The 22,966-nt window shown below is 36.2% G+C and overlaps 1 protein-coding gene across 2 annotated transcripts in view; it reads left to right on the top strand.

The window, feature by feature from the left end:
* The window catches only part of ARID4B (AT-rich interaction domain 4B), a 93,063-nt gene that overhangs the window by 45,994 nt on the left and 24,103 nt on the right, over positions 1 to 22,966 (top strand). Inside the window, exons 7-16 of one of the 2 annotated variants that reach the window (XM_080340933.1) lie at positions 403 to 494; positions 2,756 to 2,864; positions 6,512 to 6,591; positions 7,993 to 8,066; positions 8,836 to 8,981; positions 12,279 to 12,351; positions 12,990 to 13,084; positions 14,200 to 14,297; positions 14,511 to 14,778; positions 15,783 to 15,955. In XM_080340933.1, the coding sequence (XP_080197059.1) occupies positions 403 to 494; positions 2,756 to 2,864; positions 6,512 to 6,591; positions 7,993 to 8,066; positions 8,836 to 8,981; positions 12,279 to 12,351; positions 12,990 to 13,084; positions 14,200 to 14,297; positions 14,511 to 14,778; positions 15,783 to 15,955 (1,208 nt within the window). Of the gene's footprint in view, positions 1 to 402; positions 495 to 2,725; positions 2,865 to 6,511; positions 6,592 to 7,992; positions 8,067 to 8,835; positions 8,982 to 12,278; positions 12,352 to 12,989; positions 13,085 to 14,199; positions 14,298 to 14,510; positions 14,779 to 15,782; positions 15,956 to 22,966 lie in introns of both variants that reach the window. The other variant, XM_080340932.1, reaches the window with a different exon arrangement.

Below are 22,966 nucleotides of genomic sequence, written 5' to 3'. Positions count from 1 at the left end.
GCAGTTTGATTTCATAGGGCACCTTTGTTCATTTTAAAGTAGATGATTTGGTGTTTTGTTTAGTCTGATGGTTGGACAGACAGAAAATACATCCTGTAGAGATGGAGTATCCCAGGTCAGCAGTACACCTGATGCCTAATTCTCTGTGTTTGAATGCTCCAAAGACAGGACTTACAGGAAGAATTTCTATGTGTGTTGGACAAAAGTTAATTATTCAGAGGTATGGAAAAAATGTTGGAAAAACAAACACGTTACTCTGCTGTACTTCTGTATTTTTTTTTGTAATTATAAAGTCTCTCTATTGACAAAAATTACTTTAACAAGATTATACAAATTTATGATTTGGAGTATAACTTAGACCAGCTTTTTTATGTATGTTTATGGATTTTTTCATTTCAACAGACACTAGACCAGCTTCCACTCACAAATCCTGAACACTTTGGGACTCCTGTTATAGGAAAGAAAACAAACAGAGGAAGGAGATCCAATCATATGTAAGTTTAACGTCTTTATATCTGTGCCATCTGTATTCAATTCTGAAGCTTTCAATGTGCGTGGAATTTTTGTTTTGGTTTGTTTTTTTTTAGTTGCATGTTCAGGCTTCTCTTATTCAAAAATCAGCTATATGAAAAGTATTGTTTAGCACTCAGACTGAAAGTCAGCTCTATGTGTATTGTATGCAAGAATTACAAGGCTTCATGTAATCAGTATTTTAAATAGTACCAGGTATAGGCAAGAGGTTTTTTTCTTGTTTTTGTTTTTTAACTAAGAAAAGAAAAGTGGCGTACCATGTGGAAATGTGTTGTTAAGCTATATTCAGAACATTTTCTGTAGTAGAATATTAGTTTTATAAACGTGTTGTACTCGGACTAAAACCATTACAAGGCAACCTTTGTCCAGCTGGCAGGAAGTCTTTATAGAAGGTACTAGAATCCTCATGTAGACCTTTGGTTTCTCATTAGGGTCTGAAGGGCCTTCTCATTAAAATCTCTGAAGGGTTTTTAGAAATAGGTGAACAGTGTTAAGGTTTGCGGCAAAGCTTTTTGATAGAAAACCAATAAGATTGGCGACTTGATTTCTTAGGTGCCAAAATTCTTGGTAGTTGTGATCTTGAAAAAACAGTGTTAAATACTCCAGGGGTTGTTTTTTGTGAGTGTGTTTGTTTGTTTGGGGATTTTTTTGTCTGTTTGGGGCCTGGGTGGGTGATGTTTCTTTGGTTTGAAGTTTTGAGGTGGTAGTGGCTGGAGTGGGAAGGGAGTTTTCTTGCTTGGATTATCTTCTCACACTCTGTCTTTTAGATAGCTTGAAATAAATATTGCCCTGTATATATAGAGGTACTATAAATTTAGTAAATTACCTATTTGCTAATTTGTGATATATTGAAGGAAAAATATGGAAAAAGCTGGCATATACCACAGAGTATGTGATCATATCATCCTTGGTGTCTGTGACTGGGTTGTTGTCGTCTCTGTTTCCCTAAGTGTACACGACATTATCGTGACAGAAACAACAAACTTATCTTTAGCTTATAATTAATACCGTTTGAACTGAGTAAAAAGACAAATTGCACAGATAATGGTATAACTGAGATAAATTGTAATCTCTCTAAAATAATCCTGTCTTTCTCTCTAGTCCTTGACTTGTTTCTCTTCCCACAAGAGATTCTCAAACCTCAGAAAGCAGCCTTGAAAGACTTTCATACTGTATTTTAAAATAAATCATTACATTATAAAAGATGGGGGAGGGGGGAGACGCAAGGGGAAACAGTGCTTAATCAGCACTACAAATGATGATGTAAAATTAAGGCGGGGAAATAGAATACAATAATTTACCTTAGACTGTAAATCAGTTGTCTTCTCTTACACAAATGCTAACTGTGAGTCTTCTGTGAATACTGAACCTTGTGCTCAAAAGTAGTTACGTGAAAAATGAAATACGGCTTTTAAAATTCTGCTTGTTGTGCTCATTGAACACACTGTGTATTTTCTGAGAATTAACCTTCAAAGTGACTAGTAAAATGTAAGTAAACGATATGTGCTGATTTTTTTTTTTTCATCAGTTGCAGGTAATTTTAGTTGGAGTAGTTTTGTACATGTACATGTTCCATGTGGTTAAAACTAAGTGCAACTTTGTACTGGAACAGTCAAAACAATGAGCCAGAACTGTTTTTCATCAAAATGCATTTGCAGCTTTGCCCATCTACTTACATTCAAATACTTCATTCAATGTGAAACTGAAACAGTCGTTGAAAAGGTTCACTGCACATCTTTAAAGAACTGTTTCACGATAAAATAGCCAACTTTCTCTCTTTGCCATTCATCTTCATAGCTGATTTTACATCTACAGAGATTTGTCCTTTCTCAAAAATAACTTTTTTATCCTGCATGCTGTTTAAGCATAGAGAGATGAAGAGGAAAACAAAACAGTTTAGCTTAATGTTGGTCCAAAACTACAACTGCAACAGTATTTTTGAACAGTGGATGGCGGTGTTTTGTTTGGTTTTTGCTTAATGTTACATGTAGATGTGTATTTCCGAGTTTGTAATGTTTGAGTTGTTATTATAACATCCTTACAAATACTTTAATTTGTTTTTGTCCTAGAACATTTAACAGGTAATTCAAGTCACTAGTGTTTTATGCCTCTTCAGCAATTACCTTTGTATCTCCTGCAGTTATAATAGGCGAGTTTTGAATAGTTGAGTTTTAAGTCTTTTTCTGTTGTTTAGTCCTGAAGAAGAATCTTCATCCTCTTCCAGCGATGAAGATGAAGATGACAGGAAACAAAGTGACGAGTTATTAGGAAAAGTTGTGTGTGTGGACTGCTTCAGTGTGGATAAAAAGAAAGCTCTGTGGTTTCCAGCCTTGGTAAGAGTTCCATCTTTATCTTAATTTTGTAAAGTTTCATTCATTTTCCAGGCACCAAAGAAAGGTGGCGTTTTTCAATTTTGATGGATTCATTTATATTTTTATTAGAACTTACTATTCAGTCCAATGTGAAGAAACATATTAATAGTCAAAGGAAATATTGTATATGTAAATACATTTGTTTAAAAAAGTGATTGCTAACATGGCTCTAGTTTTTCCAGATAGTCAGATCTCGCTGACTTAATTCCACCTCAACAGTGTGTTTTAGTACTGTTGAACTAAAATTTCAGGGCTTTATTCCTAGGCTATTGGGTGTCATTTTTCTGAACTAGCAAGTTTTATCAAGGAAGAAAATATAAAGAAGTGCAAAGAGTGAGAAAGTTTGGAGATTACATCTATACTATTTTTCTTGGTTCAATATAAACACATTTGATGATAAAAATGAAATGCTTTTTCTTTGTTGCTATGGTGGGTAGTAGGGAATGGCCAATAAACTTCCTTTAAAATAACATTGTAATCTTTTAGTACAAATATTGTCTACCTTCCTTTATTCGGGTTTAAAGACACTCGTTAACAAATAAAATTCTACTAAAATATCACTGTTACTCTAAGGATTGCATATAGACTGACTTGTATATTTGGAAATTAACATATTTCTATATGTGGTACCTTCTAGTACCATGCTTTTTAATTTTTATTTTGTTATTAATTGTATATATTTGAATAATATCTCCCTGGTAATGGCTTTTGAAAAGATACCATACAGTAATATTTAACTCTTCTTAGTGTGTGCAATAGCTCTCAGTTGCAACTTTCTACTTGTCACCTCCTGCATCTTGTAATGCAGTTGTGAGGCTTTCCAGCAGGACTTCTTTTGGAAACATCGGTGGGAGAGAATGAATCCTTGAAGTCTTTTTTACAAGGGAGAGGGCAGACTGTATGGCAAGGAGATATCATGTTAATGACAGATAGCTGGAAGAGATGTTTTCAGTAACAGACAAGGAAATAGGGCTATTTCTTTACTGAAAGCTGTCATCGAGATTGACGTAGTATCACCTGCCTCACGGTTGCACTCTGAGAAGCCATCAGTCAGACTGGCTTGAGCGGCTTTGTGTCACTCTGTTGGGTGCTCACGCATAGGACAGACAGCAGTTTCTGTGACAGCCTCTGGTGGGCATGGGGCTTGCACGTGACTGGTGTAGTGCTCCTCAGGACAGCTGTGGTCTGCCATGTCTTAAAGATTAACTGAATTGTTGCTTATTCTCCCAAGGTATACCAAAGATACACGCTGTTATTTCTTTGGCTTCCATTTGGAGATTGGAATAGCTCACTCCTCATGGAAAGCTTCCTGCAATGAATGAGAAGCAGTAGAGGGATAAAGTTTGAGGGTGGAGCTCATTAACTCTGAAATAGCTTATCCTAGATTAACTGTTATTTTAGTAATCAGGTTTATAGCTCTGCATATAAACATCATATTGCATTTAAACTAAAAGGCTGTGCCAAATAATAGATTTTTGTCACAAATAACTTTTTTTTTTTTTTAAAATCCCCTCTTCTATAGTTATGCCTCTCCATTCTTCTATCTTGTAAGCAGGTTACCTCTACTATATCAACAAAGTAATTCTATCTTATTATTGATAAATTTGGCTTTAACTTTATATTATGCTAATTGTAATTACGTGACTAATGAAATGAAAATTCAGGTTTAATATGGCAAAGAATACGTATCCCAAAATAACTTTGTCATTAATGATATTGTGTACAGATACGCTTTCTGCAAGTTTATTATGTGAAAAGGAGTTCAGGGGTTACTCTAAATCTTTACAGCAAATAACAGTTAAGATAAGTAGTGGAGACTCATTATGTTGGATATCAGTCCTATAACTGGATAGTGTGTCACTTACAAACCTAAAATCGTAGAGGTCTAAGTTTTGTAAAAATTATTTTGAGGACTCAGTGATTGACTGAATTTTTTTAATCGTGAATGCATGGGTAGTGTTTTGGTTTGTGGGATTGTGGGATTGGTTTTTTTTTCCTTGGCTTTTTTTGGAGGGGAGTGGGTAGGTTTGAAAGCAATGGCTAACGGTAATTGTAAAAAGCCCTAGCACTTGCTCTTAATGTGTAAGAGTGTGATTTAGTAAGCGTTATAGCATTGCTTAGTTAAAATATGTAGTTAAAGGCTTTTGGAAGGTGCAGTGAGGAAATCTGCTTGCAACATTTTCAGAAAATTTAGTTTACATAGGATCATCTCTCTCATCCTGCTGTGACTCCAGTAGAGTTTGTTTTGCAAGGAAATTGAGAAAACTTGATTCAAGCAAAATTGAGGTCGTATTGCTTGAAATAAAGGCATTAGATCAGGTGGTGGTGTAAGCTGTTTTCCAACCTCTGAATGGATTTCTTACTGCTGAGGTCTTGATGCTTCTAGAAAACCAATAGCTAAAGCAAGAAGGGTCTTTTCTATCTTCACAGAGCTAAGAGATTGCATCGGTCTGTTTCAAATAGGGGATGATAATCACTGTCCTCTACCTTGATATTAAAACACTATTGCAAACTATATCTCAAGCTGCCTTTTGATTAGTAAACTGTAGGTTTGTAAAGTAATTTCTTCAGAGACTGTAGAATGCATTGAATTTAGAGACTTAATTGTTAATTTTATTTTTTTTCTTGAGAAGGATATTTGACTATGCTCTGTGATAGCAACTCTGTTTCTGAGTGAGTTGGAACTTTTGACTTCTAAAATGCTATATGGCTGGTGATTTATGTTAGAGGAAAAAACCCTTTTGTCCTATATTTGTATATTAAGGGGAAAAAATAGGACTGAAAACAGTTGATGGAAGAGAGAAGAGGAGTTTACGAGGGCTAAATTAGGGCCACAGTCATTTACTACTCTCTGGGGTTTTAGAACAGCTAGATTTTTCTTAACTTTCAGGGAACTACACACATTGTGAGAGAAATTAATGATGGAGAAGGTTGCTTTTCTGTTCTGTGACTCTGGAAATTCAATATATATTTTTTAAATTAAATTCCTGAAGCTTTTTAATTAGTGACTTGTATACTGGTTTAACAAAACTTGAATAGCTTTTAAAATTGCAACAAATAATTAATATATTGTCTCAGTGCTCGACTTGGTAAGTTTTGAATTAAAGAACCTATCATAATACTTGTACTTGAGGCGCTCTTCTCTCCTCGGTAGATATAACAACTTACAAATCCTGCATTATAAAACTACATTTCATAAATCCCCTATGCCTTTGTTTTTAAAACTGTGTGTGATTGCATCCTTGGAATTTCTGGAAGTTTTTCAGAAGAGGTCTCTAAGTCAGGTGGCAGCATTTGGTGGAATTTCTGTCCTTTTAGAATGAGGAGTAGAATTAAGCTGTAGTGGCATGACAGGTACTTTTGTCAGAATTCTTACTTCATGTCTCTGGCAGCAGCTGGCAGTTCCATTGAGGAAGCGATCATGAACTTGTGCATTCAGTACTTTCAGGAGGTCATCACTCCTGTATTTTAAGGGATCTCAGTTGCTTTCATCTCAGTGTTACTAAAGAGAGATGAATCCACAAGGTTTTTGAGAAGCATTGGTATATGCTGTTACTCACCTGTTTTTCCTTTTTCTCTCTAAACTTGCATTTGTAATATCTTTGCAGGTGGTTTGTCCAGATTGTAGTGATGATATTGCAGTGAAAAAAGACAATATTCTCGTTCGTTCTTTCAAGGATGGCAAATTGTGAGTAGGAATGTAGACGTTGATAATTCAATAAAATGTGTATCAATCAAGTGAAATGTAGTATGAGAATGTTGGGGAAAGTATTAATAACCTCAGTGAGTTTGTGCCAAGATTTTTCTAATGTTTAGAAAACTCTTAACAGCCTACATTGTGATGAAACTAGTCCTAAACTTTGTCATTATTCATAATGAGATACATAAATCTGTCTGTCTTATTTTTAATTTCATTGTTACAATAGTGGCAAACGAAGTAGTGTTTTGTGACTTCAAGAATTTTCTGAGACTCTTTCCTACTCTGGTTGAAACAGAGTTCTGCTTTTCAGAGACGTGGCCATAAGCTTATCCAGCTACGGAAAGGGGTGGATGGGGGTGTCTGCACACGTGCAAATACCACATGCGCACATGAATTCTTTTTTTTAGGTAGTAAGGCACATGGGGCTTGGAACTAGTTGATCTCTAAGGACCCATCCAGCCCAAACTTTTCTATGATTCTGGGTTTAGCTCAGTCACGATGACAATTGCATATTATTGTGTTCCTTGAAAAGAGCTGTAATATTACTCAAAGTAGGAAAGAAAACAGAGAAATGTAGAAAACATAGTGTATGGGATTTCCAAAGGAATAAGAAACTTTGTGTTCTTAAACTCGTGTTGATGAGGGAGGGGGATTGATGGATAACAATAGAATTATTTTATCTAGGTTTTAGGTTTTATTTTTAAAGTTGCAGCTATTTATTGTACTTGCTTCAGTTTGACAGAAAGCTTTTGCAGAAAGGATATTGAAATATTTAACAGTCTTTTAGTACTTTAATTACTTACTAAACCTAGGCTATCGCTTCACCATTTGATAGTTATTCAGGCATCAACACAGGTCAATAGAGAAAAGCATAAGCATGTGCGCAAATAAGCGTGTGTCCCTCAACCCCCAAATCTGCAGTTCAGATTTGCTTCCATGAATATAGCCACAGTAGAAATGGAAAAGTGCTTTGTTCTTTGAATTTGGAAATCTTTCATTTCATACTGACAATTTATATTAATACTTGTGTTTAAGTGAGAAAGGGTTTTTTTGTTTGTGGGTGAATAGTTATTTGGTAAACTAACATGAGGTTTTGTGAAGTAATATAATTTGGAAGACTCCAGAAACTACCTATTAGTGGAATAAGAATGTTTTCTTTAACATGCAGTCAATGCTTATGGATAGTCTAACCAAATTTATGTAGAAGTTTTGGTTTTAATCCACTAACTGGCTAATACTGTACCAAGCTACAGAATTGTAAAGATGTGCTTCCTATGCTGCTTCTGTGTATTTAGTAAGTGTGTTATAGTCTTGGTGGTAGCTCTGGATTATACTGTTAATTTAGCTTTAAAATGTATACATTTTTTTAACACTTTCTAAATTATCTAGCGTTTCTGTACCAAGAAAAGATGTTCGGGAAATTAGTGAAACTTCACCAAAGCCTGACGCATTGTTAAAACAAGGTAAAAATAACTTTCTGAGAGAAAACACATGCGCATGTATTTATTTTGTTATGTAAAACCTAACAAATAGAAGATATTTTCCTATAGTATAATATATTGAAGGAGAACACTTCTGAAAATATTGAGGAATTTTTTTTTTTTTTTTAAAGACCCACTCTACTGCACTTGTTTTAAATGTAGACATGCCAAACAAAAGATATAATCATACAGTGCACACTGGCTTAATAAGTTATTTTGTATTCAGCCTTTTGCATTAGAGCTTCATAGACCCCTGATATTTTTAGTAAGTTACCTTTATGCACTTTCAAGAAACTGGAATTGTGGATTCATTTGAAAGTTTAAGTTTGTGTGATGAAACTCTTAGAATTATCTTGTGCTTTTTGCTTCCTCCTTTTCCTTGTTCAATATATGTAAACCACAGTGTAAATCTGTTGAAACAGGGGTTCTCTCAGTTAAATTTTCATATATGCCCTAATACAGATGATTATCCTTATTTGTGTCTATAGACACTAACGTGGTAGTAATCCTAATAATAGCTCTGAATAATTTGAAGTGCAGAGAACACTAGGCCAGTTTGGCTGGTTAAGACAAATAAGGATGAACAACGTGGGATCGTTGTTGAGGTTCTTTCAATTTGGGGCCGGAACTGTTAATTAGCAGCCTTTCCTCCTTCTGCTCTTTCTGCCACTCCCTGGCTACTTTTTTTGCTTAAAATGTTTGGTCAAACTGATACTTTATGCAATGCTAACAAATGCTTGTCCTTTTACAGCTTTTGACCAAGCCCTTGAATTCTGTAAAAACAGAACTGTTCCTAGTAACTGGAAAACAGAATTAAAAGAAGACAGCTCCAGCAGTGAAGCTGAAGAAGAGGAAGAAGCTGAAAAAGAAAAAGAGGATAACAGCAGTGAGGAAGAGGCAAGTAAAATTAGTAAAGGTCATAGACAGAAAAAATTAGAAAGACTGTAATATTTAAGTACATATGTTTAACATCTGGGAACATGTAACATGTTAACATAGGCAACTTTGTTAACGTTAGCAACATTATTGCCTCCCAACTTTGAAGATCTGTATTCAACTATTATCAGTTAATGTGGAAAGGTCAGCTTGAAAAATCTAACATATCTTTGAGTCACTTAACAAAAAATGTAGTCAAAAGACTGAATTATTAGGGACTAATGAAAAATAGAAATTGAAACTCAAAGGAAGATCCTGTTTTAAAATCTTTCCCATACTGATCTTACTGCAATGGCAGAAGGGGTTGCAGTACTTATTACGGGGTGAGCAGGATGAAGGGTAGATATTGCTGTTTGTTGTCACTTGCTTGTTGTTTCTTCTGAAAGAAAAAAGGTTCCCTTTACCTGCATGTATTTCTAAATGGAACTTAGCTGCTAGCTGTTAAAGATGTGGCTGTCTTCTAACTAGGAAGATCTGTGTAGCTAAGAAAATATTTAAGTAGTTTCTGATAAAGTATATGTGGTGCTTATGTTACTTTTGGTAACTTTAAAACAAAGATCTCTTTTTGTTTGTTTTGTGGGGTTTTTTGGTGGTTTTGTTTGTTGTTGTTTGTTGGGTTTTTTTTGTTTGGTTGGTTTGTTTTTAAATCCACAATTATGTTGTGCAATTGTATGTAAATCCAGACTGGCCTTTTCTTTGCCCATGCTGTTTCAGTATTTGAAGGCAAAGGAGGATTTTTTTTTTCACTTATGTAGAATTTTGGGTTTCTTAGGGGGATATTAATTCCTGGGCTGTAATGTTAGTCATGGCCTGGATGTGTTTCTAGTTTGTAGTTCACTCTCCCTCTAAGTAAAGAGTTGTTTGCCCTTCCATAATAATGCTTCAAACACTATCTAGGAAGCCTTGTTGTTTTGATTGTGTAAGAGATTTTGTAAATGTTTGGAGATTATTAACAAATACTGCTATCATAGTATAATAAGTACTGACTTTGCAGAGATTCTGAGAAAGTGAAAATGCTTTTCAGAGGCATGCAGGGTCTTAAGCTTCCCCCACACACACTTTCTTAGAAAGCTGGTTTGGTCTCTACTAAGAAAATTAATAAGGAGTGTTCATTTGCCATTCTAGCACCTCCGTGGATTATCATATTTGAGAAGTAAGAGTACACTTCAGGCATTGAATCTTATGGTGAGGAAGGAGTAGCATTGTTTTATTCAGCCTCTTCCTCATTTTCACCATAGCTTCCCTAATATTTAAAAAGCATACATTCCTTCTAAAAATCTTCGTTGTGTTTCCTGAAGGTTTAGTTAAATTATCACAGCCTACCACCACCACCCCCTACCTCAGTGCTCTGTGGGACCATTTTCTTATGGCAACTGTTCTCCTGTTGGGGCGGGATGTGAGAAACCCAGTTAGGTGCTCATGCTCTCTTTACCATGATCCAGCATATGCTGGTAAAAGTCCTCTCCAGGTGCCTGTCATGAGATTAAAACCACTAAAAACAAACTCCAAAACTGTATTGATTCCATTCAAGTCATTTGTTCTCTATGGTCACGTTTAAGTTTTATGGTTGCAAGCTGAATCCTTTGCTAGCTAGCAATGTTTCCTTTACCATCTTTGCCTGTGAAATGTGAGTGTTCTTAACCGGTCGTTCGTCTGTACTATATGCAGAGCTGTAGCATCACCTTATACCTATTGGTGAAGAATTGCTAGGTGTGCCTGATTTCGGATGCCCCCTCCCTGAGAGGTTATATCTAGTGCACTGGTTGCAGTTCTCTGCCCAGCCATTCTGCTTTCTTGCTCACTGCAGTAGGCTGCTCTGAGCTCTGCTGATACTGAGTGATAGACAGATGCTCACCACCGGGTGCCCCTCACAGAGACTTTCCTCTTGAGTTGTCTTTGCAAGACTGTGGAATATTTTCATTGCATTTCTGTTGATAATTATACCTAAATGAGAACTGTTTCAGCGTATTGTGAATACTGGTTCTTTGCTTTTTCCTGTTTGCTCTGATATGTCCTCCAAGTGCATTTAATGGAGAAGAGAAAGTATAGAATAAGAAAAAAACCATACTCACTGTTAACAGTTACAGCCTTCCTTGACCTTATTTTCAGCCATCCATCTCTTTATTGAATAGCTTCACCACATATTGTGGGTTGGTTTTTTTTTTTTAGGTTTTCTTTTTCTGTTACATTTAATAATGATGTTCTGTTTCTATTGATTTCTCAACTGTCTTGGTATAAATTTAAAGACAATATGTTTTGTCCCCTTGCTTCGGGGTAGGTGAAGCTTTAATATTTAGTACAAGGAGACTGTTGAAGAATGGAAAAGCTAAACATGGAATGAAAATACACGAAAAAAATAATTCATTTTAGATTTACTAAGTAACTTCTATTAGTTATTTTTTGAAACTTTACAGATAGTGGTAAAAATGTAGGCAGAAAATTAACCAACTTATATTTGGCATATTGTTTTGAAGTACCTTAGTTATCAGAATTTCTAAGAATTCTAATTATATTAGTGTCTTATTGCTACTGGTTGTGTCAAGTTGCATTTCCAAAGAACATTATGAGGTGTTATAAGCCATAGGGCTTTGTTATGAAACTCTACTGTTTATTAATGTAAGTAAATCTAATACAAAGGTTTAATAGTGCAATGAACTGAACATCCCAAATATCCATTGTTATTTCAGTTCTGGGACTGATGCTGCTCACCCCACATTCAGCTGGTACCCCATGGTAGTACGCATGCAGGGCCATTGGCTGCAGTTTGCCAGTGACGTGGATTAGAACTCCCAAGAAAGTGCAAGCACCGTTTTCTCTTTCACTTCATCCCTGGAAGTGACATAGTGTATCCAGCCATCAAGGAGTCACTTAACTGCAGTAGAAATAGACCTGAGACTTCTCATGTAATCTCCTGATCATTAATAATGGTGTCTCCCAGACTTTCGGGTATAAATGGACAAAATTGAGAATATATCTTGGTTTATGATATCGCTTATACTTTAGTGATTGATCAAAAATCCAATTTCAAAGTGTCTTTATAGTTTGTTTTATATATTTTGCCAAACTGTGTGTACTTTATAAAACTTACTTCAATGTGGCATAGCACTAAGAACATAGGTCTCTGTATAGCATCCTGTTGCTGACTACAGTAAAACAAACTTGAATATTTTAACCTAAATTATCACTGCCCTTTGTTTCTTAATGAATGACTGTAACTGCAAATGGTGATAATTTTCTCGTGTGCGTTACTTTAAACAGGAGGAAATAGAGCCGTTTCCTGAAGAACGAGAGAACTTTCTTCAGCAATTATACAAGTTCATGGAAGACAGAGGTGAGCATTATTAGTAATGCATAAGCATTATCAGTAAGGTAAATTGAAATGTTTTCAAAAGTAAATGCCATTTATTACATTAAGTCTTTACCAGATATTTATACGCTGCAATAAATGTACAGTGTTTGTATTTAAATTAATGTTGTAACTAGTTAAGCTAGTATCTTTTTAATTACATGTGAAGGATGAGTTGAGGAACTGTTTATAAGAGGTGACAATGTGATAGCTACTGCTCGTACAGTGGCATAGGAAAGCATTCTTTGAAAGCATTGTGGGATTTGTTCTTGGGGAGGTGGCTTTTTATTGTAGTGAAAGGTCTAAGCTAGTATTTTTAGATGAAATTGTTTCAGCAGGTAAAATAAAAATATGTGTAATATAGGTGGCTAGAAAAGTTGTATCTTTTGTGTGTATTCGGTAATGTATGGAAGAATGCATATGTGTGAATTACATTACATTGCTGAAATACAGGGAGAATGGGTTATTAAGTTTGTTTAGTTTCATGAAGAGAAAGTACCAGATGCATGAGATGGTCAGAAGGAGGGGTCTACAAAACTGTATTTAGAAGTGTAGTAGTGCATATGATGTGGGTTTCATGTTATGCTGAAAAAAATACATCAAAACACTGTCTTTGTTCACAGGGACTCCCATTAACAAACGACCTGTATTAGGATATAGAAATTTGAATCTCTTCAAATTATTCAGACTTGTGCACAAGCTTGGAGGATTTGATAATGTGAGTATTAGTATGATGAGTATTCCAGAGCCATAAAATCTGAGGATGCTGTTTATTTTTGTTTTAAGTAGTGATAAAGAAGAATCTTGCACATGAGCTTTAGGCATATGAAAATTGAATACTGCAGCCACATAAGATACCCTGTAACTCTGAAAAACTTCCTTTAACAGGAACCAGAAACAAATTACATTCTAAATGAATTACATATCTACTCAGCGTGTTTAATTACTGCTGCATAAAATCAGCCAGCATGTGTGTTTTTGTGGTATTTCAAGAAATGTTTGTCTGATAAAGTGGTTACCTCAGAAAGCGAAGAGAGTCACTGCTCAATAAAATCTAAGAGAGAAGTAATCCAGTTTAAAGTCTGATGTGAAGCCCTTAATTCCTATTATCTATTCTGGGCAGTATATAGAAGAATGTGCTGAGTGGCATTAGTAGGATTGGTCTTGGAGCAGTAATTGAAGCATATGGAATTCATGGCCAAGTAGATTCTGTTGCTGCTTTGGACTGCTTCCAATAAATTTAGCCTGTTGGTTGAGGTATGTTTGTGCAGTGACACCTTTCTGATATACAAGGAAGTATCTTGTACTGGAGTATTGCAGTACATCTACTTTACCTTCACAAGTGGTTAGAAATGAGCTTATCACACTGTCACAAAACTGGGACACCAAAGGGCATATTAAGGACATAATGAAAGACCAGTAGGCACTGTATCTGGCCCAGTACTGCCAGGGCTGAATATTGGTAGTGCTTTCAATGATTTTTTTCTTTCCAGTGTATTTAAAATTCTAGCTCTGATAGTTAATATCTGCTTTAAATATAAAATAAAAATGATATATGGATTTTACTGATCTTTGTATTTATTTTATTACCACCTGTAGAGGAAAACCTACTGTGGCTTACTGAAATGCAGAAATCCTAAATTGCTTTAAAGTAGTTACATTAGACTACAGTTTGCATTACACTGAAATACTTTGTGTGTGATAAATAGTAATTTTATAGATCAGAGGAAATGATTTAATTATTTTCCGAAGTTGTAAACTTTGTCAACTTGGTCTTTTTTATGTCAGTGAGTTAATTCAAAAACCAAGACTTCATTTTTTTTTTTTTAACAGATTGAAAGTGGAGCAGTGTGGAAGCAAGTTTATCAAGATCTTGGAATCCCTGTATTGAATTCAGCTGCAGGATATAATGTTAAATGTGCATACAAAAAGTAAGTAATAAAGCTATGAAGATTGTGCTAAAACAGCACCAGAACGATCTGAAGTGATCCTGTGGTAGTGGTAATATTTAGAGTCCAGAACTGTTGGGTCATAATACAGGGGTTTTTTAGGCTTTAAACATACTGTTCAGGTTTAGCTTCTGCTAGGTAGCATGTTCTTTCTTGAAACAAACTTGCTTATTGTAAGCAATTTTTGTCTTTTAGATATCTCTATGGTTTTGAAGAGTATTGTACATCAGCTAACATTGAATTTCAAATGGCATTACCAGAGAAAGTGACAAGCAAGCCTTGTAAAGACTGTGAAAAAGAAAAAGAATTGAAGATGCGTGAAGAACCAGAGCAGGATGTAAAAGAAATAAAAGTGGATAAGGAGGAGCGCAAGCAGGAGGAAGTAGCAATAGTACAACAAGAAGAAAAAAAGTTAGCTGAGAATGATAATGAAAGTAAAGAAAATGATAAACCCTCTGTTCTGGTAAAGTATTGTAATCTTCATGTTATAGCCTGTTTATAAAGTCTAGTGGTGTGTTAATAACCATGGATTCATGTCAATATCAAAATCTCCATAATGGATTTAAAACAAGACAAAAATGTGCTGTAAACCTAATTCAGAACAACACATTTGAGCCATATTTATCCCTAGGTCCCTGATTTAGGGGATCATGATGTCAAAATGTCTGACTTGTTAGGAAGCAGCTGCAACATTCCACTTGTTTGGAGGCCTCCCAAGTCAAATGGAGGCTAATCAGCGTGCAGCTTTATCCTGATCTGGGTAATGCAAGCTGACAGCTAACTACAGTGCCGATACTTTTATTTTGCATTTAGCCATGCTTTTAAGCCCTCACAAATCTTGCTTTTACTTCTTTGCCCCAGTGAAACCAGTGAAGCTCCTCAAAGACCTGGGCCATATGATGTGCACAGTGGTCTGATGTTCAGTAGTCCAGAGAGAAAATGTTTATAGCTTTTCAAAATCCAGTGTTGACTTAGTGGTTTTAGCGAAGGAAGTCCGGGGGGTCAAGCTGAAGGGCTGCACTGTGCAGGCTTAGCGGTTTGCTCTGGAAGGAGGGTGGGTCCTCAAGTCAGCATGCGGCACAAGTGTAATGCTTCTGCCTGTGAGGGACAACCAGCCCTGGTCTGTCTGCTGGTACTAACTCCGGGGTTGGCCAATACTGGCATCTCTGCATCCTACGTGAAAACACTCCATGAAGTGTTTGTCTTAGGGATACTTTGCAGTTCAGGTCTAAGAGCAGCATATCGTTGTGACAAAACTAGCTGGGACACTGGTTGCAACTTTGAAGCCTGTTATGTTTAGTTTGAGATTTTTCAGGAGGAAAAAGTGGAAGTGCTATAATTTTAGAGCAAGCCCTAGACTCTAGGTATTTTTCTTCCTACAACTTCACTGTGTTTTGTCTGCCTTTTCTTAGATAATTTCTATATTTATTTCACCTTGTAAGTTAACAAAAGGTTTTATTATCCTAGGGAAACAAAAAAAATTTGCCAGATTCTGTGTATACTCAGCCTGATCAAGAAAAGGACTTAAATGTAATCAAAACTGAAGATGAAACAAAACTAGAAGATAAAGAGGAGGAGAAGATTAGAGAAATGGAAAATCCTTCCATAAACGCAGACACTGAAGAAAAAGAAAAATCAGGGTAAGTTACACTGCTTATAATCAGTTGAAGTGTGTTCATTAAATTTTACCTTTGTAATCTGAACTTCAAATCAGACTCCCCTGTCATGAATTAGACTTGTATCTTCCAGAGACCTGTGTGTTCCTATATATCTATATATATATAGATAGATATATTTTTTTTATTTATTAATTTTTTTTTTAAAGCAGTTCTAAGTTTTTGCAGGGTACAGGCCTAAATATTTACAAGCCACTTAAGAAAAGAGCATGAAAAGCATAGGTGACTATTTGGTTTAAAACAAAAATATTGCGGTCATTGCCAGTAGCATTTGTCTACTTAATTTTGGTATAAGTGTATCACAGAGTTGCAGTTTCCACCTTTTGCTGTTGGCCAGGAAAAGATGGAAGTACATGCATTGCTCAGTAACAGCTTTGCCATTGAGTAGGTGAGATACTGGCAGGAGTATCTTGTGCAGTTCTTCAGACCGGAGTTTTGGAAGTGGGAGAACGAAGTGATAGGGATGCTCAAGGCCATGTAATCAATGGATGTGTGCAGGTGATCTCTCAATTCCTTTGTGGAACGGGCAGATTTTCCTGTTTCAGTGAAACATAACAAAAAATAAATGAAAAACAAACAAACAGCAAACAAAAACCCAAACAAAAAAACAAGGAAAACCCCACCACATGCACCAAACCACAAGCGTTTTTCAGCAGCCACACAAAAAAATATTAAGTTTAAAACAGTGTAGTCCTTAGTAATCTCCAGTATGTCAACAATTTGTATTCTTGCAATTCGGATCCTCATACAGTAGAATTTCAAGTGATAAGAACACAAAAGTAGCCATTATAGGTCAGATCGAAGGTCTCTTAATACAGTATCTTGTCTTCAACAAAAAGCAATAACAGATGCTTAAGGGAAAAGCTATTACAAGAGGGAAAGCAGATAATGACACTTTCTTACACTTTCACAGCAATCTGTCTATCACGGATGGGGTTTTTTTTGTACTTAATACCATCTGTTGCCTGACCACTAATTCTCTTGTTAATTCCAGCAATCGTTGCTATTCAGTAGATCAGCTGTCTTAATCTTCTGTGTAAATATCATTAACTCTTAATGCTTTTTCCAGCCCATTAAGAGTTAGAATGTAATGGAATGGCAGAGTTCAGTATATTGATTTCTGATTAATTAGTAATAGTTCTTGTTCATTTTATTAAGGATTTTGGCTTCTGTATAACAGATCCTGGAAGGATCCTCTGTAAAATGGTTTTGTCTTCCTGAATATTTTAGTGACATTACATTGGCAATTCTGTAACTCAGAAATGTGGAATACAGGAAAAAAAGAGGTTTTACCTGAACTCAGTTAGAAGAGCCTTTTCTCTGTAGATGTGGTATCATTTGTATCCAATGTGGATTTTTCTTTTAAAAAAGATCAGTGGCAGGAATTTGTTACATTTACCATTTTTAAGGTGAACTGGTTGATTTGTACTGTAATAGCTTTGCTAGATTTTCAGAATTATTAAAGACTGATTTTACAATGCTATTTTCAAAATAAGTAACTAAATAGATGGAAGACTTTGCACTACTTAGAGAAAAGCAGTTTTTAAAGTTCCCTAAATTGTATATTTGTGTATGTGTATATTTGTGACATCGTGTTTATATACTTGGAAAGTACAGTGGCTTAATACTTACCATGCTGCTATAGTAAATGGTACATGAAATTGTAGGCTGCATTTCCTTTTCAGTAATCCTTTATTGTTTTGTGGTGTTGGTGTTTGGTTTCGGTTTTTTATCCTGGTTCTTTTCCATTTGGTTTATTAATGACATTAAAAAAAGGTTATGGATTTTCTTAGGTTTTTTATTTATGAAAACAACAAAGAACTGTAGAAAATATGACTTACTCTCAGTTTTCCCCAGTTCATCTTATTATAATTGAGTAGGTTCTTGTCTGTCTGCTTCTCTTTGCTCATCCAGTAAAAACATTTCCAACTAGTATTTTGCTATTGTAATTCATGAAAGATGGTACTGAGTTGTTTAGGGTTGAAAGTATAGCTCTTAAACGTAAATGTAGGCAGTGATGTGGTCATTGCTGGGGCTAAGTTTAAAGGAATAATTCAAGCTTACAAAAATGAAACGTTTGTAGTAGTTAATAGTCTATAAGCATTTATAAGCAGTAGTGCTGTAGTACTGCTGTTAGCGTGATTACTTCTCATTTCCTCCCTCAGAGATTGATAGGAAGTATAAAATGCACTTGTATCGGTGTTGAAGAGATTTCTAAAATGTCACTATCATCCTAAATCCTAAACAGTGTTTTTAGCATTTATACTACAAAGGCATAACGGGGTTTTGTGAGTGTGATATGCTGGTCGGAGTGTGTACTGGACCTAGTCCTCCTATCCCCAACTTTATGGGTTAGAAGTGGCAAAGGTTATCTAGAGGCAGTTTGAGTTCTTTGTTGAAATGAAATACAAAATGAAAAATGCATTTTTGCAGGTAAAAAAAACTAATCACACAAACAACACACACAAAAAGTACCCAAAATCTGATAAAAAATCCAGGTTCCAGTATAGGCTGGGGAATGACCTGTTAGAGAGCAGTGTACGGGAAAGGGACCTGGGTGTCCTGGTGGACAGCAGGATGACCATGAGCCAGCACTGTGCCCTTGTGGCCAGAAAGGCAAATGACATCCTGGGGTGTATTAGAAGGGGGGTGGTTAGTAGATCATAAGAGGTTCTCCTTCCCTTCTACTCCGCCCTGGTGAGACCACACCTGGAATATTGTGTGCAGTTCTGGGCCCCTCAGTTCAAGGACAGGGAACTGCTGGAGAGGGTCCAGCGTAGGGCAACAAAGATGATTAAGGGAGTGGAGCATCTCCCTTGTGAAGAAAGGCTGAGGGAGCTGGGGCTCTTTAGTTTGGAGAAGAGGAGGCTAAGAGGGGACCTTATTAATGTCTATAAATATATAAAAGGTGAGTGCCATGAGGATGGAGCCAGGCTCTTCTTGGTGGCAAACAATGATAGGACAAGGGATAATGGGATCAAGCTGGAACACAAGAGGTTCCACTTAAATTTAAGAAGAAACTTCCTCTCAGTGAGGGTGACAGAACACTGGAACAGGCTGCCCAGGGGCGTTATGGAGTCTCCTTCTCTGGAGACATTCAAAACCCACCTGGACATGTTCCTGTGTGACCTCATCTGGGTGTTCCTGCTCCAGTAGGGGGATTGGACTAGATGATCTTCTGAGGTCTCTTCCAATCCCAAACATACTGTGATACTGTAAAATAGATCACTGGTCGTGGTTTTTTGTTTATTGTTTGTTTTTGGTGGTGTTTTTTTGTTGTTGTTGTGGGGTGGTTTTTTGGTTTTTTTTTTTTTGTTTTTTTTAATATTATATAAAGCAGACTTGTAGAGTTTGCTATTTGAATTTGCGTCTGTAGGACTTTGGACATCTTTGTTTAGCTAATTTGTGTATAGACACAAGGAACCAAGAGGACAGAAAAATTTCCTGGTTTCCTCTTGCTGAGTTCTGTTGGGTGGGCTAGATCAGGTGCTCAGTTGCCAGATCTCAGGAAGTACTACTGAAAGCCGGGGTTGTTTGTTTTCCACAGGTTTTGTTTCTCTGTGTAATTCCATTTGTCTCAACCCTTTGAGACTGCTACCACTTGAATCGTGTGGTCCCTTCAATAAAGACCTTAACAATATGATGATGAGGAAGAGAGGCTGAATGTGGTTCCCTTCTTTTTTTCCGAAGAGCACCTGATTCTTGCTTGCACAACTGTGTATCTGTGAACACTGAGAGTAGAGATTCAAGGGCAGCTTGCCCTGTACATTATACATGCTTTTCTTGGTGGTTGTGGTTTTGTTTTTGTTTTTGTTTTTTTACTGTGGCTAGCCAAAGATGCATGTGCTAGATTCAGTTTCGTGCAGCTTCTAGTCATAAAAACAATTTTTAAAAGGCCAGTAATGTGTTTTTTCTCATTGGTCTGTTCCAGAGAGATCTTTTAAAAAATACCTTTGTAAAACTGTTCTTTTCCTTAAAGTACAAAGAAGTATTCATTCTTAATTAATAAACAAAAAAGTTTAAAGTCCTCCTTATTTTGAAGTTCCTGCTGACTTTGTTGTAGAAGTAATGGTCTTCAATTGTCGCACTGTATAGTTGGTGCCATTTTGCTTTCTAGCATCTAACATTAATTGTTGTAACTATTCAGACTTGAGTCAGAGCCAACATATAGGCAACTGAGGGGCTTTTCTACACAATGAACAATGTAGACAGTCAAACATGTTCCCAAGAGGCTGAGGCCATGAGCCTAGCAGAGTTTTAGAAAGTGTGGGATTTTTAATATAAGCTAATAAAATAAAAAGTAAGCTTTTAAAAATTTCATAGTAAATACAGTTTGTGAACTGAAGTGTAGGTTAATTGCTAGTTAACCAATATGAGTAAGAAAATGTTTTCTAAGATGATTAATTCAGCTCCAAATGTTTGGTGGGTTTTTTGGGGGAGGGTGTGTGATGTTTGGTGTTTCAGGGGGTTTTTTGGGTTTGTGTGGTTGTTTTGGTTTTGTTTGGGTTTCTTTTTTGTGTATGTGCGTGTTTGGTTTTTTTGTATGTTTCTTTTTGTTGTTGTTTGTCTTTTTAACACTCTAAAGCACCTGGGACAGGCTGCTGTCAAGAACTTTACACTGAACTGAAAGGTGAAGTGCTCAGAATCTGGATAATTTTTGCCTTTCAACAGAAATTTGCATCAGACTTGTATGTTGGTAGTACTTCGATTTTCGAGATGATGAGATAAAATTGTTTGAAGTAATCCCCGTGACAGTACAGAGAGATTGCAAGAGACTTTGTTCTTGTGTTTTCCTTCTTTTGGATGAGGTGCTGCCTTAACCTGAGCACCAGGAGGGGCTGCCATCTCTGGATCCTTATCCTGCCCTTTCTCACCAGGCTGTCATTTTCAGTACTCACAAATAGCTTTTATTTGGTCTTATGAAACTTCTTGGATTCTTTTTTCCGCCTCTTGAAAACTGCCTGCCTTTTTTTTTTTTTTTTTTTAATTTCCTCTGAGCAATGCATGAACAAATGTTCTTAAAGAATACTTTAGAAACCTAAACATTTCTGGTTGTCTTGTATGGCCAATTTAGGCCTTCCCGGTATGGTTTTCTGGGAATTGGTGCTGTCATATTTTGACAGTATCAAAAGGAGAAAACACTAAACCTCTTTGGCTAATAATCATGAATGGAGTTAAACCATTCATTTACCTGCAAAAGAAAAATCTCAATCTTAGAGCTGTTATATATATTGTTACATGCAGTAGTAGCATTTCCCCTCCTCTAAGCACTAGGAGGGAACTATGGATAATAAAAACAGTAGTTGAGAACTAGGTTAAGCTGGGCATTGTTTCACGTGAAGGGTTCTACTAGGGCTTGTTACCCTTGTAGGGCAGGGTGACTACTTGCTGTGCATGTGCTTGTGGTGGCTTCTGTTGGTACAAGAGTTAAATTTTCTGGAAACACTTGATAGGGATTTTCTGAAAGCAGTTTACAAGGGGATTATATAATAGTCAGATGCTCCATTTCGTGTATGGGAGATAACACGTTGTTAGAGGCAATGGTTTTTTTTCAGTTCCTTGTCTGTTAAAATGACATATCAAAGCTTTATGGTGGTGAATCTGAAATGTTAACAGGAAGGTTAAAAGGTTTTGGAGTGAAGGAGATTTGATATGGAAGGCGTATCTTATATCTTGTGGATTAGGGTTGAGAACTATATATTGAGATAGCTTTCTCAGTCTGATTTAGGTTTATATGGAATTTATTAGCTTAGGAGAAGGGAAAGAAATGTGCTGTGTTCATTTTACAGTTGGTATGAACATCTGCTCTGAAATTTAGATTGTTGGTGTGTATGCAAAAAAACCAGATTTTTAAGAAGCATACTTAGGTAGTTTCATTTATAGGAACATATTTCTATGCTCTTATTTGTAATGTGTATTCTATTTATGTATTGCAGCTGCCTTTCTATTGGAAAGGAAGTTTTTGTCATGTTTTCAGAAACAGTTTAATTGATTTTTTTTTTTTGTCTTAATATAGAATGTGCACTGATACATACATATATGTAAGGATTGCTTTTGGTACAGCAATAAGCTGCTAATGACACCATAATAAAGCACAGAGTGGCAGTGTAAATGTTCCAGTGCTCTGCATGCATCATGTTGAATGAAAGGGAGGCATCTTTGATGTGGAGAAAGTGGTTCTGTCATCACCTTTTACATAGCTTACAGTCACTACAGAGGTTATTCCATGGTAGCTGTCACTGAGACTTATGTGCGTGGGTGAGCCCTTAAGCATTCATCAAATACTAGTTGTTTTTGAGCCGACTGTGAACCAGTGCTATAAAAATGAAAAGTGCTGTACTCCTCAGCCAGACTTCTGAACCATCCATTATCCTTTTGAGGAATGTTTCAAAATACTTGAAAAAAACTTGGCTGAATGATTAGAAGCAATAACAGGAGGTCCTCTCATTTGTCTTCTCTGCAGCAGTACAGGTTATAGAATACGTGCTTGCATGGTTGAAGTGTACTGTACTGCTCTCAGATGTGATTCACATCAAGTTAGTGCCATTCCCCTTCCCTCAGAATGATGGACCATAACTGTGTATTTATTCAGATTTTCTGTGTGTGTAGACAGAAGTCCTTGGGAGCTTTTATTTTTAGGTTTTTTTTGCAACTTCAGAGGGAAGGCAAACACTGGTGAATTTGGGGGGTTTTGTTATTTTGTTTAGTGAAAGATGATGTTCTAGCATCATGGTACAAATACAGGTCTGAATGGCCTCTCTGCCTTAAAACATAAGGGCATCTTAATGCAGCTGTTATTGAAAAAGTCAGAGTATGAAGGAGACTTGACATCTCCCAGCTCTGTATTATGTGAAGTAGAGGTTAAATAATGCTCTAGGATGAAAAAAAAAAAAAAGGAGGGAAACAAAAATAGAAGTTAATTGCTAAACTTGGAGTGTCAATTACACTGGAGTTTATTTCTGCTAGTGGTTCAAT

This window comes from Nesoenas mayeri (genome assembly GCF_963082525.1).
Source record: "Nesoenas mayeri genome assembly, chromosome: 3".
Classification (NCBI taxonomy): Eukaryota; Metazoa; Chordata; class Aves; order Columbiformes; family Columbidae; genus Nesoenas; species Nesoenas mayeri.
The sequence above is the reverse complement of the archived record's forward strand: the minus strand, read 5'-3'. Positions and strand labels throughout refer to the sequence as shown.